This window comes from Strix aluco, chromosome Z, assembly GCF_031877795.1.
Source record: "Strix aluco isolate bStrAlu1 chromosome Z, bStrAlu1.hap1, whole genome shotgun sequence".
NCBI classification, from domain to species: Eukaryota; Metazoa; Chordata; class Aves; order Strigiformes; family Strigidae; genus Strix; species Strix aluco.
In genome coordinates this window covers 41,819,742-41,837,588 of record NC_133971.1, presented here as the reverse complement: position 1 = coordinate 41,837,588, position 17,847 = coordinate 41,819,742, and the positions used below count along the sequence as shown (strand labels likewise).

General features: G+C 44.1%; 1 protein-coding gene across 1 annotated transcript; it reads left to right on the top strand.

Moving 5' to 3' along the window:
- Positions 1–633: 633 nt before the first annotated feature.
- On the top strand, positions 634–17,703 carry LOC141918787 (uncharacterized). Its single transcript, XM_074813648.1, is given in 9 exon segments — positions 634–700; positions 11,044–11,142; positions 13,148–13,579; positions 13,796–14,288; positions 14,601–14,834; positions 16,127–17,173; positions 17,175–17,229; positions 17,231–17,425; positions 17,428–17,703. Coding segments are annotated over 9 exon segments (2,763 nt in total). The 3' UTR covers positions 17,569–17,703.
- Positions 17,704–17,847: the final 144 nt, after the last annotated feature.

Here is a 17,847-nt window from a genome sequence, read left to right as displayed (position 1 = left end):
TGGGCAGCGGCTGCCCCTCGGAGCAGGAGGGTCAATGTACACGTGTCAGAGCCCTGGCTCCTCACACAGCACCAGCCTCCTTTTGCGGAGACAGGGGATTGTTTTCCTGGCTTTTCATCTTCTGAATAGATGGCCCTCGGAGAGAGAGGAACCCACTGGCCGTATTCGCTTGGCGTAAGCTTGGAAGCACCAAACAAAATAAACATTTTTGCTGAAGAGTGTCATAAAGGCAGCAGTTACCTTCTGGATGCCTGTACTGGCACGTAAATGGCAAAATCCCGTTCTCTGTGATGGACTTGCACCATCTTTTGAGTCCTAGGCCCACATGGGCCTGTTCGGCCATTCCCAGCTGGGACTCACAAAGTCCTTGCCGTCAGAACATAATGGACATATCAGAACATAATGTTTTGATGTTTAGGTTTTATAATCTGTTTTCACTGCTTTTGGTTGGGTACAAGTGCTTTGTTCTAAGTTCTCATCACCTTCATTTCTTCTTCTAGAACTCGAACCGAGCCAGTGAGTGGAACATCAGTCATGCCATGCGTGCATTATAAGTTCTCTTCCCTGCTGCACTACGACACGGTCACCTTCAGCGGCCTCCACATCTCCCTGGGCAACCTCAAGCATCAGATCATGGGCCACCAGAAGCAGAAGGTGGCCAACTGCGAGCTGCAGATAACCAACGCCCAGACCAGAGAAGGTGCGTGGGGGTGGTGGGCACAGGGCCTCAGGCACTGCCCGGCTGGCGGCAGCCGCAGCCTGCGGGAGCCACACTCTGCTCTCTGTGGCTTGTCCCCACGTGGCGTGAGTCAGCCTGGGGCCCGTCCCGCCGGCGTGCGGGGAACCGGGAGGGCAAGCGGCACCAGCGATTCAGTGGGGTGGGAAGGGACAGTGCGATTCGGCCACCATCAGTAGCTGTGGCTTGTGTGGGGACCTCACAGAGCCGTTCCGATCTGTTGTTAGACGCGGAGCTGGGCATAGAAGACTACATGGTTGATGTGCAATGTCTAGTGCTTGCAAAAGCCCAGTAGCCACTTACTGGCCATCACTGGCAGTAAAACAAGTTTTGTGCTAGAAGGGAGTAGGAATCAACAATGGTGTTGGCTCCAGCTTTGTTGAACATTTCTGTTGGAGCTCTGCTTGGACAAGTGTGAAAAGTAGCCCTGTTGAGCGTGATGTCGCTGCTCAATCTGCAGATGTGGAGTCGTGGCAAGGCAGAGTGTCACTGGTAGTTGCCAGGGCCCCGCAGCTACATGGGATGTTGCTGCCTGCGGGGAACAGGCTCCTGCTGGCAGATGCCAGTTTAGTCTGAGAGCTGTTAGACTAAGCTGGCAGCTGTTAAATTCAAAGCGAGCAAACAGAAATTTCCAGGGACTTCAGGAATAATGCTCCAGCTTTAGTCCTTTCCTATTTAAAAACAAAACAGTTAACTTTTAAGTCTACATTGTTTGACTTCACCAGATTTCATCATTGACACAGATTTCATCACCAAAATGAACTCAATTAATTGACGTGAAGGAAAAATAAATGTATGAAAGCCAACAGGTGTCAGGTCCTGTGGTGGTGCAATTCTTACCCCCCCCCCGCCCCTCTTTGTTGGGCTGCTTGGTGCTAGGTGCAATTCCACCCACATCCCCCGAGCTATACACCAGTCTGTGGAGATAAGGACTGACAATGTTAACGAGCCTGGCTCCTGCCCCTCCCGATTGCTCGAAAATGGTTAAAATGGCCCATCAACTCCTAAGGGCCTGGCACACCTGTGCCTGGGATGTGGTCAAATGGGAACAATAACAGAGTCGCACATTAATCAAATTCTTTTGTAACTGCTGGAAGGCACCAGAAGGCATTTGACAAAAGTCAATTATCTTGGACCCTATAAATGGCGACCACCAGGGAGACCCTTTGAGCTCTCCTGGATCGCAGTGGGCCTGTGACCAGCACCTCCCCTGAGCTGGGACGCCTCTCAGGTACCAAACCCTTCAGGTGTCGTCTGCTCCAGATGGAAGGCCAGGGCGAAGTCCCCTGCTTGAGTCTCAATTATCGCCTGTTGAGGAATGCCAAGGCATTGTGAGTATTTACTCTAAACTTGAGAGGGAAATTTTCTTTGAGCTAGCTTCTCTTTACTGTGTGTGTGTGTGGGTACGTACCCTTGTTTCTGTGTGTGTATGTCCGTTCTGTGTTCATTCTACTTAATCTAAACACCTTTGTTTCTGTATGTTTGTCCATTTTGTTATGTGCATGCATGTGTATATATATATATATATATAGGTACCGTTAAGTAAGTTAGTGTGAATCTTGTCATTTTAGAATCTGAATAAGTTGCTTTTCTTTCTTTTAGTATTTCTGAATTATTTTATAATAATAAATTGCTGTTAGTTATTAATAAACCTAGATTTCTTACTAAATATTACCTTGTCAATACTTTCATCCGCAACAGGTCCCTTCACAGAACTACCTTGGAAGCATACTCCGCTGTTTGTAAACCCTCTTCCACAAATTCTCTGCCTCAGTGACCCAGCTGGTGGGATACTTCAAGTCCCACATACAAATATGTGCCGTGATAAGCGTCCTGTGCAAATAAAGCCTTTACTTCACCAGGTTATTGTCACTCTTCAGTTTTCAGTTGATCCATTTAAATGTGAACTGATTGACTTTTAAGGGGAATTCATTTTTCTATCAGTCTGGTATTAGATGGCTGGAGGTCTCCTCCCTGTGCACTTCACAAGCAGATTGAAAACAAGCATCCCTCTCTCTATCTAAATATATCTGCATGCAAGGACAGTCTGTTCAGAAGGCAGATGTCAATGCTTCTCTTCTAATGGTCAATGAATTGTCATAAAATACAAAAAGAGGACCCATTCCTCTTTTTGCATCATACACCTGTTGTGCATGTTCCAGCTGACCTCTGCAGGCTTGCAGAATTGGCGAATGACTGCACTGGTTGCTGTCCTCATATACACAGCCTCCCTCGAGGAGAGGTGCTGCCACCTGCAATCTTCTGCAGACCTACCACAACCCTCAGCTGGGCACAGGCGTAGCAAACTCCTGCCTTTTTGTGGAGCCACTGTTACTTATCCTGTGCCTCTGAAATCTCAGTCCAGTGGTTTGTGATCTGGACCAGAAAGAACACTCTGCATGACTCCGTTCAGCAGGTGGAAACAGCTGCTTTGGGCTTCCAGAGCTGCCGCTGGCATCATCTCCCCGTTGCTTGTCAGCCTCAGTGCTGTTTGAGCTCCTCCGACATCAAAAAGTCCCATCTCAGGCCTTTCATGACAGGTGGCTGTGTCATGGTGAGATTCCCCATTTGAGCAGAGCTCTAGGCGTTGGTTTCAGGGTATGACTTCTGTAAAAGCTTTGGGTTTTGTCATTAGTACTTTCACAGCACCTTTGGCTTTCGGGCCATTGTTCTGATTCTGCCTCCAAAGGTAAGGGCTTTTAATAGGTAAAACTGTAGGCAGATTACAGGGCATGGCTGCTGATGGTGCTTTAAAACATTTAGTCATATCCAGCTTGCGTAAGTACAATATATAAACCATTCTCATGGAGATGTCTTTACATTTGAGGCTCACTCATGGAGAGATCTTTACATTTGAGGCTTACTCAGTCAAAGTGCCTCAGGTAGCTCCTCCTCTTCAAAAGACGAACACGGTGTGAGCCAAGGCAAAGCATGGAGACCTTCAGGCACACACTGGTTTCAAAAGGCTTTTCAGAAGACTTGTCTTTGTAATTAATTTCATTTGAGTCTCTCTGCTCCGCAAAAAGTGGATTGAAAGAATTCACGTCCCTTTGGCTTATTCAAACTAGATGATTAGCTTAAGAGAGGAGATACCACTTTAGTTGGAGCCAGTTCTGCCCTATGTTAGAAAGCAAGCTCAAAAAAACCCTCAGGTTTCTGTGATCCAAATTCTAGCACTGCCAGTTCCGTTTGCATTCGCATGTACAGCACTGAGCAGCTGACAGTGTGGCTGTCGATGGATGAAGCCCTGAGAAACAGAGAGCTGGCGGCTCTCTTCTGTGTTCTGTCAGTCCCCAGCACTCGCAGCACAGGGGAATCGTTTTTAGTGAACAGCTCGGAAAGCAGCGGCGCAGAGTTTTCATGCTTTAGCCAAGCGCCTGCTTTGTTTCAGGGCAAGCTGGTCAGACTTTAGACTCTGGTTTATGCAGGTGGGACTTTGCTGTGGTTTGTTTCTCTCCAAAGGTCTCTCGGGTTTGTAGCCTAACAGAAGCAAAAGCAACTTGAACTAGGTCAGGAAAGAACCTCATGCGTGAGCAGACTCTCCTTTAGTGACCTCTGAGACCATTTTGCCGCTGGCATCCAAGCTGTTTGAAAAGAATGGAAAAGGTTTTGCTGCTGGTGTTTGATTCTCAGACCTGAAGACTTCTTGAGAGGTTCTGTTAGTGTGTTGAGATGACCGAAGTGCCATGTTACGTATAAAATTTTGCTTTTATGTCTGTGAAGGGTTCTCTCAAGTGCTATGTAATTACATATTAATATACATTCTTACGAACTGACTAACGTTTTCTTCGGTATTGGTGTTGTTTTCAGAATACACAGATGATAACACCCTGATTCCTAAGAACTCCTCGGTGATTGTTAGAAGAGTCCCTGTTAGAGGAGTCAAAACTACCAGCAAAACACGAGTTATGTAAGTACCCATAAAGCATTGTAGTCTGTGAGGGGTTGCAGTGTGTTAACTTTTTGAATGGAGATTAGTTTACAGAGGCATTCGGAGTGTATCTTTCTTCTTTCTATTGCTTCTATAGTAGAGAGATACGCACGTTCCCCTCTCAGAAGAGCCTGTCAGTGTTTGACTGTGTCTTGCATTTGGGGGAGGCGGGGTGGGATATGGCAGGTATTCTTATGCCTCAAATCTGTCTTTCTGGCATACTGGCTACAGAGGAAAGACCAAGGGTCGCTATTTGGATGGTTGGTTATTTAAGAGCACAAAGCTGTAGCACAGACTTCATCATTTTGATGCTTACACAGCAGAGTCAAAATATCTGAGGACTTCCTCTGGCACTGTTGTGTTCTAGAGCTGTAAGTCTGACAGTAATTGCTGACAAACTAGAAATGGGATTTTTTTTTTTTTTTTAAGTTGCACTGAATGTGCCAAGAGAGAATAGTTTATGTATACAAATACATTTCCACATTCACTAGACTATCAGATCATAATGCCTTGATGTTTAGGTTTTATAATCTGTTTTCACTGCTTTTGGTTGGGTACAAGTGCTTTGTTCTAAGTTCTCAGCACCTTTATTTCTTCCTCTAGAACTCGAACCGAGCCAGCAAGTGGAACACCAAAAGCGGTATGTAAAAACACAATCTCACACTTTTTTTCTACACATTGCACTTAATTCTAAACAACGCATTAATCTCCCAAACATTAACTTAATCTGTTCTGCAGTAAGACATAGAACATGTTGTAGAGACCATGTATTTGATTCACAGCACAGTGAAAACTGAGTAATGCCATCATCTGCACAGTTCTAGTGTGAATATTGGTATTTGTGCCTAGTGATGCATTGTGTTTCATATTGAACATGCTAGAATATTTCCTGAATGACTTTGTGTGTACAGATAATGTAAGATTGGTTTTAGATCAGGTAGGTTCAAGGTTTGCACAATTCAATTGGTTCTGTGTTCTGCATCTGTCTGTCTAGAGCTAGTATGTTTGTATAGGCTGTTGTGTGCTCTTTGTTTCTTGCAATTAAAATTGTTTGGAGTGTATTTTTTGCCATTTTCACATTGTATCACTTAGCTTTTGTTTTTAAATACTTTCTTTGCCTAACAGTTTTGGAAGATGTTATCAAAACGCACTGAGAAACCATTGTTGTTCCACTTGGTACTGTTTCTTACTTTTGACTTGGTGGTTCCAACAAATCCCAAAATCAACGTATCCCATACATTTTCAGGACAGTTCTGTGCAGCTAAGATTCCTTTTTGTGTCCTGAAATACTTGGGTATTTGTTCCTAAAGCTGTATAACTGAAGTGATATTGTTTGGCCTCCTCTGAGTACTTAAAGGTCTCTAACGGATTGCTGTGAGTTTAAATGTTGTTGCTACCTGAAGTGGCATTCCTAAGTTCTGCATTTGATCTTTCCGTTTTATCCGATGAAACGGTTTAGTTTCATAGTTTGTCTGGAAATGCAGATATCTAAAACCCAGCGCACCGAGTTTAGCTGCTTCTCATGAACCACATAGGCCCTCTGAAGCTGTCATAGGTGTGGACTTTGTTTTGAACCAATACAATTACATTAGGTTGGACATGTCTCTTTCCGTGACACTCGGAGGATATAGTGCAGACTTTCAGGCTACAGTAGAGGTTAACTTTTGCTATGTTTTGATTGTACAACTTGAATATGTGTTTAATATTTTGTGAACAGATCGAGGACTCTTCTGCACCCACTCCTCTGGCCCAGCTCATTAAGGTATGTGTATATTCTTGTCAAAGACTTAAAAAAACCCCACCACCAACAACAAAAAAACACACGTGCTTCATATTTTTAAATCTTGTATGGTGATGTATAACTGGATGACTGTTGTAATGTGAACAAAACTTAATTTTTAATAATTTACAGTATTGATTTTAACTTTAAAATGTGTGTATATTTCCGTAGTATCTCGTAAAGAGTAGTTCCCACTTTGGGAGGATAGAAGGGGAGTCCCTCAACGTAATGTTGCACTATTGCTCATCTTCAAGACATAAAGAAGCAGCACTTCAGGAGCTGTTTACTGTTTCTCAGAGCTTTCGTTAATTTTGTGTTGGAGACTGACACAATTTTCACAGAAGAATTTAACTGGCTGCAAGTTATGGACATCTCGGGGGGGGGTTGCACTGGCCAAAATAGAAGCGTTTGTGTAACACAGACAATTGCGTAGCTACTGTTGAGTTTCTAGTCACTGCAGTTATAGAGCCACTCTCTGAATGCTGCACAGTTTCATAACTTGTAGTCTATGGAGACTGGACAACGCAACCTAATTTGTTTGAACGCAGACTGTAAATTGTGTAAATGTGCCTAATTGTTTGCAGGAATATACCAATGTGTTAGTGCAGTGTATTAGCAGAGGTGGCCTTCTGAAGCTGTTGTAATGCCATGGTTTGCTATGGAACTGCTTGCATTTTTTGCTCAACAATGTGTAACTTTGTCTGGCAAAGCACTAGTGGGTGCACTTTGTGAAAAGGCGTAGTGTGAGCCTGTCAAATTACTGGTCTTAAAGAATAGAGAAGGCAGGGCCTCATGCAGAGGGGCTAGTTCTTTCTTCTGAAAATAAAGGCTGGAGTTCAAGAATTCTCTTCCTACTCTCTTCTTCCCTCTCTCACTGCAGAATTAAATTGTGTACATTTGGGGAAAAAATCCCAACAGTTACTTTGGAAGGTAGTCACCAGAAGAAATTGGTCTTCATTAGCGCTGTCCCTGAACATGTCCTTGGTTCTGTAAACTCATGTGAAGTTTGACTCTAAAATGTGAAAAACTGTCCAAGTGCTGTACACATTTAAGCTTTGGAGAAAATGTACGTATTTCAGAAAAATACGTAAAGCAGCTCCAAACTGTTATACTCCAACCTCCTCAGTGCAGACGGGCTTGGCACGGAGGCAATGTGTTAAAAAGTTTTCTGCTTTATTATTACCTTGTAGGAAATTCCGTATTTGAATTATGGTCTGTGCCTAGTAATGGTTTGTGGGGTTTGGATGTGTCTTGTAAACTGTCTGGGTTTAAACCAATTGGTCAAGTATCTGTAAAGTTTTCTGTAAATGGTAACAGAAGGGGTTTCATAGATGTCGATCTGGATTATGTTCCTGTTGTGTCTATAAAACAACCATTTAATAAACTGTTGAAACTAGTGGGTTGCTTTTGCGAATGAATGCATATAAAATCAAAACCATGAGTGGCTGCTCTGAATGATGGGTGCTTGGAGGTCTGTATCCTTTACATCCCTCCCTTAGACCCTGCTGGGATCTGGACTAGTGTGTGATGAGAACATTTGAACAAATGCTACTTACAAAAAATCAGCTGGCTTCGATAATTTGAAGGTCTAGTTCTGCATAAGGATTCTATTACAAGTTGTGTGTTAGAAGGACACAGCAAACAGGAAAAAACCTGCAGGTTGTGCTGACCGTAGTTAAATCACTTAACGTGAAGAAGTGAGTAGGCAGGGGACATGCAGTTTGGGCTGCCTACAGCACACAATGGTCCAATTTCTGCTGAAAAGAATCTTTTGTCTTGCTGAGGAATTATAAAAAGCTTGATTCCTCTTAACGCTTCTGTGTCTGAAGCTGAATTTCGGTGAGCAAAAGCAACTTCCCTGACTCTGAAGTTGTATGTCCTTTTAATGCTGCAAAATGTAAACACTGATACTTGCATACATCTCTCTCAATTAAATGTACAGCGGAGATTTTCTCCTTCAAATACTCTGGAGCTCAAGAATCCATTTAAAAATACTGGATAATGTAATTTTTTCTACGCAGAGCTTCAGTCTGCTTGGAAGACATTTGGATTGGTTACACAAGTCTTTATGTAAGGTACAAACAGAGCCTCAGGTTTTGAGTGCCCAAGAATGCTCCTTCCAAGCAGGTTAACGGGCACAGAGACACCATGTGATGGCGTCAGGGCTCCCCAGATCATCTCTGGGACAACTCTAGCTCATAGACGCAGCTGCTTTCGTGCAACCTCAGCTACTGCTGGGCTGCTTTTTACAGGGTTGGGCGAGTCTTTGGCTGGGGGAGCTTAAATGTGTTTCTAATGTGCGTGTCCAATAATTACCTGTTAAACAGACTGGCAGTCTGGCTGAAGCCAACGCTTCCGAGGAAGATAAAATACGAGCTGTGATGATCCAGTCTTGCCGTCAGTACGATCCAATCAAGTAAGTGTTGGCATAGTCCTACCTGTTCTTTGAAGACTATGGAAACATTGTAGAGATGGTTGTTGGAACAAGAGAGACGCTTACATACCATTTTCTTTTTTTCCCAAAAACCTTTTAGTTACGTGAAGAAACCCTTGGTCCACCTCCACCATCCTATACTTGCTTTCGCTGCGGAAAACCTGGGCACTATATAAAGAACTGCCCAACAAATGGGGTAAGATTGTGGGGGGCTTCTGGTGTCACTTGGTTTTTAATTGCTTTACCTTGGCAGTTACACAGCAATTACATGAATACCCCTATTAGGAATTGATTCTCTTGGGCTGAAATACAGAGGTTCTATGGCAGTGGTGCAAAGCCCTTCAAAATTCCAGGGAAAGCTGGAATTTTCAATGGGAAATTTTCTTTCTTCGAGGTCATAGTCCTTATATATGTCCATAGATCTTTCTCTATGAACTTTAATGTGTATTTTTATATATTTCAATGTTACTGCAAATTTTTCTTGTCTTAACTCTTTTTAATGAGAGTTTGCAGTTTGTAGTATTTTGTAGAACAAGAAGACGTTTCTCTTGATCCCATCTATTGAATATTTGCGTGTTATAATTACACAAGTCTCCGGTTGAGTATTCATGCCATTTAACGTTACTCACTGAACGTACGTGCATCAGCTCTGAATTCAACCTTCACCTGTAGGTGGTGAATATCAGTTTCCCCCGTGGCCGACCCAGAGCCCTGCATTAAGCTCTCCCTCTGAACTGCACTTTGGAGGAGAGGGGGTTTGTGCCTCTCCTCTGAGGGGATGGTGAGCTGAGGGATATTTCACCCTTAAGGACCCTGAAGTTGAGCCAAAGAATGTCGACTGAGTTCAGAACACCGCTCGAGCCTTTGGAGCGTCCTGGCTATATTCAATTAGGAAAAAGAGTATTTCAGTCGAGCAACCCTTAGGCTAGGTAAAAGGAGAGGATTAAAGGCTTTTGCTGCTTAGAATAGTGGTTGAAATGTCATTTTAAGTGTGGGTCTTAAGATGAGCTATGTCTGCATTGCTTTTCTTAACAGGACAGTAATTTTCAGTCTGTTCCCAGACTTAAAAAGTGCACAGGAATTCCCAGGAGTTTCATGGTGGAGGTGGAAGATCCCAATACAAAGGACGCTATGCTGACAAAGACCGGAAGATATGCAATACCAATCATTAATGCGTGAGTATGGAATTAGTTGGTCTGACCAAAAAGTGAAGGAGAGAAGCCACGTGTCAGTGTCTGAGTGGCAATGCCACCAAGCTGGCCAGCATCTGTAATTATGGGGGAAGAAGCACTGTCATTGTATCTTAACCTTAAAACCTGTGATGATTTCTAATATTAAAGTAGGACAGTGCTGCTGTTCACGCCCCTGAACGCTGGTTAAGCTTGTGGTATGCTAAGAATCCGTATTTCTGCAGAACATTTCAGTCGTGTTTACAGTGACGTCATTGTTTTTGAAAGCTCCTTTTGCTTCTGTTTTATCTTGCTAAGGCTTCTTGCAGAATTTAACAAATAGCTGTTGGACTGAGATTCTCTCCCCCTCTGACATTTATCAGATCCCATGTGTGAAGCAGAGGGATGTTTTCCTGTTGCTGTATGCTAAGAAAATCCTGCTGTGTGCTGACAAGAGTGGCTGTTTTAAAATGCACGCGGTAGCAGCTCTGTTTTTCCGTCATGGATCTCCTTTTGCAGAAGCTGTAACATAAATTTCTTCCATTTATGAAACATAATTAGGCAGAGACTGATTTTATCCTGAGCCTGCGATTTACATTTACTCTATGGCAAAGGAGAGGTGGGATTCATTTCACCTGGTTTCTAGCTGTCAGAAAATGATTTCTCTAGTCTGAGCTAATTTCTTAGTTGATCCAATGAATGGAAGAGCTCTGCAGCAGGAAAATTGTTCTCCCCTTCCTTTTCTAGTGCTCTGGCTAGAGAAAAGTAGTTTAAACTAAATGCCTGTATTTTTGAAGGCTAATGTGGAGTGAGAATGCCACCTACTGTCTTCATTGGATAAAATCCAAAGCTTGGGAAAGTTTTCCTTTACCCATCTTTAACTTCTTTTCTTTTTCCTTCCCCATCCCCCCTCCAGGGAAGCTTATGCCAGAGGAAAGAAGGAAAAGCCTCCCTTTTTACCTGAGGAGCCTTCCTCTTCCTCCTTTTCCTCAGACAATCCTATTCTGGAGGAGCTGTTATGTTTAATTTGTAAAGAAATCACGTCCCATGCAGTTATTATTCCCTTCTGTGGAAACAGTTATTGTGACGAATGTAAGTGTTACTCCCGTGTTTGTTAATTCCAAACATCACACCTGATCTTCTGACAGCAGAAAGATCATAACATTCCTTTGTTACCAGCTCTGTTTAATACTTCAGTATACCCCGAATAGGAAAGGACTCTTCTTGTAGAAAGGAAAAAACAGAGGCAGAAGGCTTTTTTCCCTTTTTATGCATCTAGTTAAATCCTCTTTCCATGCGGAAGGATGAGTACGAGAAGAGTGCGTAATGCTGCAGCTGATTACAGTATTAGTTATCAAATGCATTGAGCTTGTGCACAGTCCTTTCTCTCATACAAAACTATAGAGCCAACACTGGTGACTTACTGTGGTCTGCAGCAAATGGCTCGTTAGGCATTTAATCCACATTCTTCTCCACGGGAGAGTTGGTTAAAACCGTCAGAACTTGAACCTGCTAATGGTTTCTGGAGATGTGTCTTATTCATGAACCTTGAGGTTGGGGACTTCTCACTGTGCTGGACAGTGGAGAAAAGACTAGTCAAAATATCAAGACACGGCCTACTCTGCATCTTCAAATGTTACAATAGTGAAATAACAAAACTGGGCAGCCGTTTCCTGCATACTAGAAATTTTTTACACTGCTGAACATTTATAGCTTCATGCTCTCAGTTCAGGACCATATTCACCCATTAACCATCTACAGGATTTTATAACTGATTAGGTTTAGCTAAAACCTCTTTCGATGATTCTGCTTATACCCAGGTATTAGAACAGTATTACTGGAATGTGAGGAACATACATGCCCAGCGTGTCATCAGGCAGGTGTTTCTCCCGACACTTTAGTTGCCAGCAAGTGCCTACGCCAGGTAATGCAGTGACTTTATGCAGTGACTAATGCAGCGGCAGACATTAGCTAATTTAGAAGAGCAATGACGGGGACCTGGGGAATCTACCCTAGCGGATCCGCTGGTTACAATAAAGCTAGGGACAGAACAAAAAGAAGTAGAATTTTTGGTGGACACTGGAGCAACATATTCAGTCTTGAACAAGGGCTTAATACCCTTAAAGGAAGATTACGTTATGGTGATAGGAGCCTGAAGTACTAAGGCTTGGACAATAAGCCCAAGCCAGAGTTGACCTATAGATGAATCCTGTACATTTTATAACTGATAACCATTGTGCTAATAGGTATTATACTAAGTTATAGCAAACCAACTATTCTGATGTAAAAGGTGGGAATACTGAAGCCTGAGCAACAGGCCCTGAACTGAAACTGCTAACTCCGTGTGTAGTCATTAGTGAAATATGCATAGAAGATGTAGCTTAAACATCATAAAACATGTCTATGTTGAATGTATCCTTATATTTCTTTATGTGTGAGCAAGATAACAAGGCCACAGAAACAGTTGTCTGGCCTTGTGACCTTGCTCATAAATTAACTAGATAAGCAGGGAAACTCCCTTAGCTTCTCCCTTAAGCCCTGGCCAGGCTCTGGGGGGGAACCTAATGTGAGATGAAAACCAGATATTTCCGCTTAAAACAAAGGTGCCAGCTATTCTGGCTTGCTGATTTTTAGCATATAAGGCTGGACCCGTTCACAGCGACTTTGGAAGCCTCACCTACGGGTGGACGCACCGCGTAGGATTTCCCACTTGCAGGGAAAGGTTCTCCAAATCCTCGCTGTAACCGGGGCTGCCCAGCGACTGCGGATCTGGATGATGGTAACGTATGCAAGTGGTGATGGATCTTTCTTAATCACTACTCTCTCTCTCAAGTAGTAGTGATTTGATACATTACCCTGTATTTTCCTATCTGTTTAAGTGCACTATTCTGTCTTTTCTTACTGTAGGTTTTCTGTATTATTCTGTTATATTATTTAGTTATTTCACTCTGGTGTCTGAGTTTAATTGATATCCCTAATCAGCAAAACAAAGCCACTGGCCAAAGTGAAAAGGCGTACTTTTGCAAACCTTTAAAATATGAATTAGGAAAGTAGTTAGGCATACACAAGTTTTTGTATATGCCTAACTCTCCAAAAGCGCCCCTGGGGAGGGACTTATTAGAACAATTAGGAGCAATCATCAATTTTAACAATGGAGAGATTACTCTGGAGGTAAACAATCAAGAACTCATTCAAATCATGAGCTTATCTCTAACCAGTGTTCCCACAGAGGGACAAATTAGCGAGAAAATCATTAATCAAGTGTATCCTGGAGTGTGGGCCACTGACACACCTGGAAGGGCGAAGAATGCTCCCCCCGTAGAGGTAAACCTTAAAGAAGGACAACAACCGGTAAGAATTAAACAGTACCCCCTAAAAAAGGAGGATCGGGAAGGGATCCAGCCAGTTATAGAAAAGTTTTTGCAAATAGGATTGTTAAAAGAGTGTGAATCTAATTTTAATACTCCCATATTACCTGTCCGGAAACCTGACGGGACATATAGAATAGTTCAGGACCTAAGAGCAGTCAGTAAAATAACAGAAGATCTCCACCCAGTGGTGGCAAACCCATACACTTTGTTAACGAAATTAACTCCTGAGCTAATCTGGTTTACTGTTTTAGATTTCAAGGATGCTTTCTTTTGCCTCCCTCTCCTCGAAGCCAGTCAGAAGATATTTGCATTTGAACGGGAAAATCCTAAGAGTGGGCGTAAAACCCAGCTAACCTGGACGGTATTGCCACAAGGATTTAAAAACAGCCCCACTATATTTGGTAACCAATTAGCAAAGGACCTCGAGCTATGGGAAATCCCAGCTCCACCTGAAGAAGGAAAGCTGCTGCAATATGTGGATGACATCCTAATCGCCACCAAGACCGAAGAAGGCTGTGCAGCCTGGACAGTAAGCCTTTTAAATTTTCTGGGACTTCAGGGCTACCGGGTATCTAAAAAGAAGGCTCAAGTAGTACGGCGTGAAGTGATCTATCTGGGATATGAGATCAGTGCTGGAAAGAGAACATTAGGACAAGCTCGGAAGGAGGCAATTTGCCAGACTCCAAGGCCACAAACAGTGAAAGAATTGCGAACATTCCTGGGAATGACAGGTTGGTGCAGGCTGTGGATCTATAACTATGGACTACTTGTCAAACCCTTATATGCACTAACCGCCACTGAACAGAAAAATCTTCAATGGAACAAAGAGGCCATACAAGCTTTTGATTCGCTGAAGAAGACCCTAATGTAAGCCCCAGCCTTGGGACTCCCAGATGTAAGTAAACCATTCTTTCTCTTTTCACACGAGAAACAGGGAATTGCATTGGGAATACTGGCACAAGATCTAGGCCCGTATCGTCGGGCAGTCACCTATTTTTCGAAGCAACTAGATACAACCACCAAAGGTTGGCCCGGATGCCTCCGAGCGGTTGCAGCAGTGATCTTAAATGTGCAGGAGGCACGAAAATTCACCTTGGGCCAGAAAATGACTGTATTAGTATCACACACAGTGTCGGCAGTATTGGAAATTAAAGGGGGACATTGGCTTTCACCCCAAAGATTCCCGAAATATCAGGCTGAATTAGTGGAACAGGACGATGTGGATATCGTAGTAACTAACATTGTCAACCCAGATTCTTTCCTTAGCGGAAACACAGGAGAGCCAGTGCAACATGACTGCCTGGAGACCATTGAAGCAACCTACTCAAGCTGCACAGATTTGAAGGACAACCTGATGGAAGATACAGAAAACTGGTTTACAGATGGGAGTAGCTATGTCCTGAGTGGCAAAAGGTATGCTGGGTATGCTGTTACTACCACGGAAGAGATACTGGAATCAGGACCACTGCCTGTAAGTACATCTGCACAAAAGGCAGAGATATTTGCTCTAACCCGTGCACTGGAATTAGCCCAAGGCAAAACTGTGAACATTTATACAGACTCAAAATATGCCTTTGGGATAGTCCACGCTCATGGAGCAATCTGGAAGGAAAGAGGACTGTTAAACTCGCAAGGAAAATACATCAAACATGGAAAAGAGATTCTAAGACTACTAGAAGCTGTCCAACTTCCAAGAAAAGTGGCAATTATGCATATTAAAGCACACCAAAAGGTGAATTCAGATTTGGAAAAAGGAAATGAACTGGCAGACAGAGAGGCAAAACAAGCAGCCAAAAGAGAGGTAAAAATGGAGGGAGCTCTAGTCCCTGACGGGCAGACTATTTTAGAAGGTAAGCCTGCTTATACTGAGGAAGATCAAAAACTTATTACAGACTTGAAAGATCATATAATGAGGAGGGTTGGGCCGTCACTCCCCAAGGGAAGGTAGTAATACCCTCTTATTTATCTAGACACCTGGTACGGGAGGAACACCGAAAAGGACACTGGGGAGCGGAGGCCCTGTACCGATATTTGGTCAGAAGTATTAGAGCCAGAAATTTGTATACTATAGTAAGGCAAGTGACTCAACAGTGTGATCTTTGCCTCCAGACTAATCCTAAGAATACCCCCAATATAGAAGTAGGCCAGATTGGAAAGGGAAATGAACCAGGACAACAGTGGCAAATTGATTTCTCAGAACTTCCAAGAAAGGGGGGGTATCGATATTTATTGGTACTAACGGATACCTTCTCAGGTTGGCCAGAGGCATTCCCCACTAGGACAGTTAAAGCCTGGGAAGTGACAAAAGTACTAATACAAAAAATAATTCCATGCTTTGGGGTTCCAGCAACTATATCCTCGGACAGAGGACCACACTTTATTTCAAAAATAGTTCAGCAAATAAGTCGCCATCTAGGTATAGATTGGCAACTTCATACCCCATACCGTCCCCAATCCAGTGGTCAGGTAGAGAAAATGAATCATTTGATTAAACAACAAATAGTGAAGCTTGTCAGGAATCAAACCTGACCTGGCCCCAGGCTCTCCCTTTGGCTCTTTTGCGCATACGAGCCAAACTGAGAGCCAAGGAAGGATTAAGTCCTTTTGAGATACTATATGGCAGACCTTACATGGTGCAGAAGGGAACATCAATGCAAGTTGGGGAGGAAACTATGACTTCATACATGATAGCCCTAAGTAAGCAGCTCAATAAAACTGGGAAACAATGGGCCTGTGCATAATATACAACCTGGAGACTATGTGTATGTTAAGTCTCTTGCAGAAAAGACGTTGGAACCACAGTGGGAAGGGCCATTTCAAGTACTGCTCACGACATTTACAGCGATCAAAATTAAAGAACAGACATCATGGATACATCATACCAGGACGTATAGCAGTCAGAATGAGAATAATGAAGACTATGAGATCCCTCCCATAACACCTCCTAATCTCCCCGACCCTTCCCTCCTGCACTTGGTGGACCACGAAACTGGATATCACTCCCTGTGCCACAGCCTCCCTCCAAACAGCCTGATACCAGCGTACCCCTACCAGAACATGGACCTGCCGGCCATCATGGTCTCCAACATGTTGAGTCAGGACAGGCATCTTCTCTCCAGCCAACTACCCACAATCCAGGAGATGGTCCACTCAGACGCCACGTCCTATGAGTCCAACCGGCAAGTGCCCCTGATCAATCGCCCCGAGATGTTAGCTGGCCCCATGAGCGCGCTCAGCCAGTCACAGCTGATTTCTCAGATGGGGATGCGGAGCGGTGTTACCCACGGTTCCCCATCGCCCCCGGGAAGTAAGTCTGCTACATCATCTCCCTCCAGTTCTACTCAGGAAGAGGAGACAGAGTCACATTATAAGGTTACTGGAGAGAAAAGACCATCAGCAGACCTGGGCAAAAAGCCCAAAAGCCAAAAAAAGAAGAAAAAGAAGGATCCCAATGAGCCTCAGAAGCCCGTGTCAACCTACGCCCTGTTTTTCAGAGACACACAAGCAACCATCAAAGGGCAGAACCCCAATGCTACCTTTGGAGACGTATCGAAAATTGTTGCGTCAATGTGGGACAGCTTAGGAGAAGAGCAAAAACAAGCGTACAAGAGGGAAACAGAAGCCGCGAAGAAGGAGTACCTGAAAGCCCTGGCAGCGTACCGGGCCAGCCTTGTCTCCAAGAGCTCTGCCGACCAGGGGGAGACGAAAAGTTCCCAGAGCAATCCACCTTCCAAAATGATCCCCCCCAAGCAGACCCGATGCTTCCTCACCCTACCCTGGCCTGGGCTCGTTCAACTACCGTGGCCACCCCCCACCCCAGCCTCTCCCGGACCCTCACCTCCAAACCCATGCTGCCCAGCATCAGTGCCTCCCTGCCGCCCTCCTTCCAGATCAGCCTCCCCCTCCACCAGCAGCTCTCCTTGCACCACCTGCAGAGCTCCCTCCTCAGCCAGCCCCTCAGCATGCAGCAGGTCCCCCAGCAGCCCCTCCTGTCCCCCCCCCATGGCACTACAGGTACAGCCCCCCCATGAATGCCTCGCCTCCCGGGCAGCAGGACTTCTCACATATTTCGTCTGAGTTTCAAAACAGTGTCGGACCCCGTTCACCTGGTGCATCAAACCCTCCAGGAAGCACTGAGTGGTACTAACATATTAAAAGATTAATTATGGACTAGCCAAGTAGTAAAAGAATTTACTAAGTAGAAAGAAAAGGGGGGAAAATGAGACAGGGAATGCAAACAATTGTAGTTAGATGGCGCAAGACAGAAGGACTCGCACAGAGACGAGGAGGCCTATGTGCAGAGACATACCAGGTGCTGATAGTGTTGCTAGGCTACTATCTCCTGGTCCAGGCAGAAGCTTCCTCTACCCTTGAAGATGTGTGTGTCAGCAGCAAGATTACCCCGGATTCCGGTACAAATTGGCCT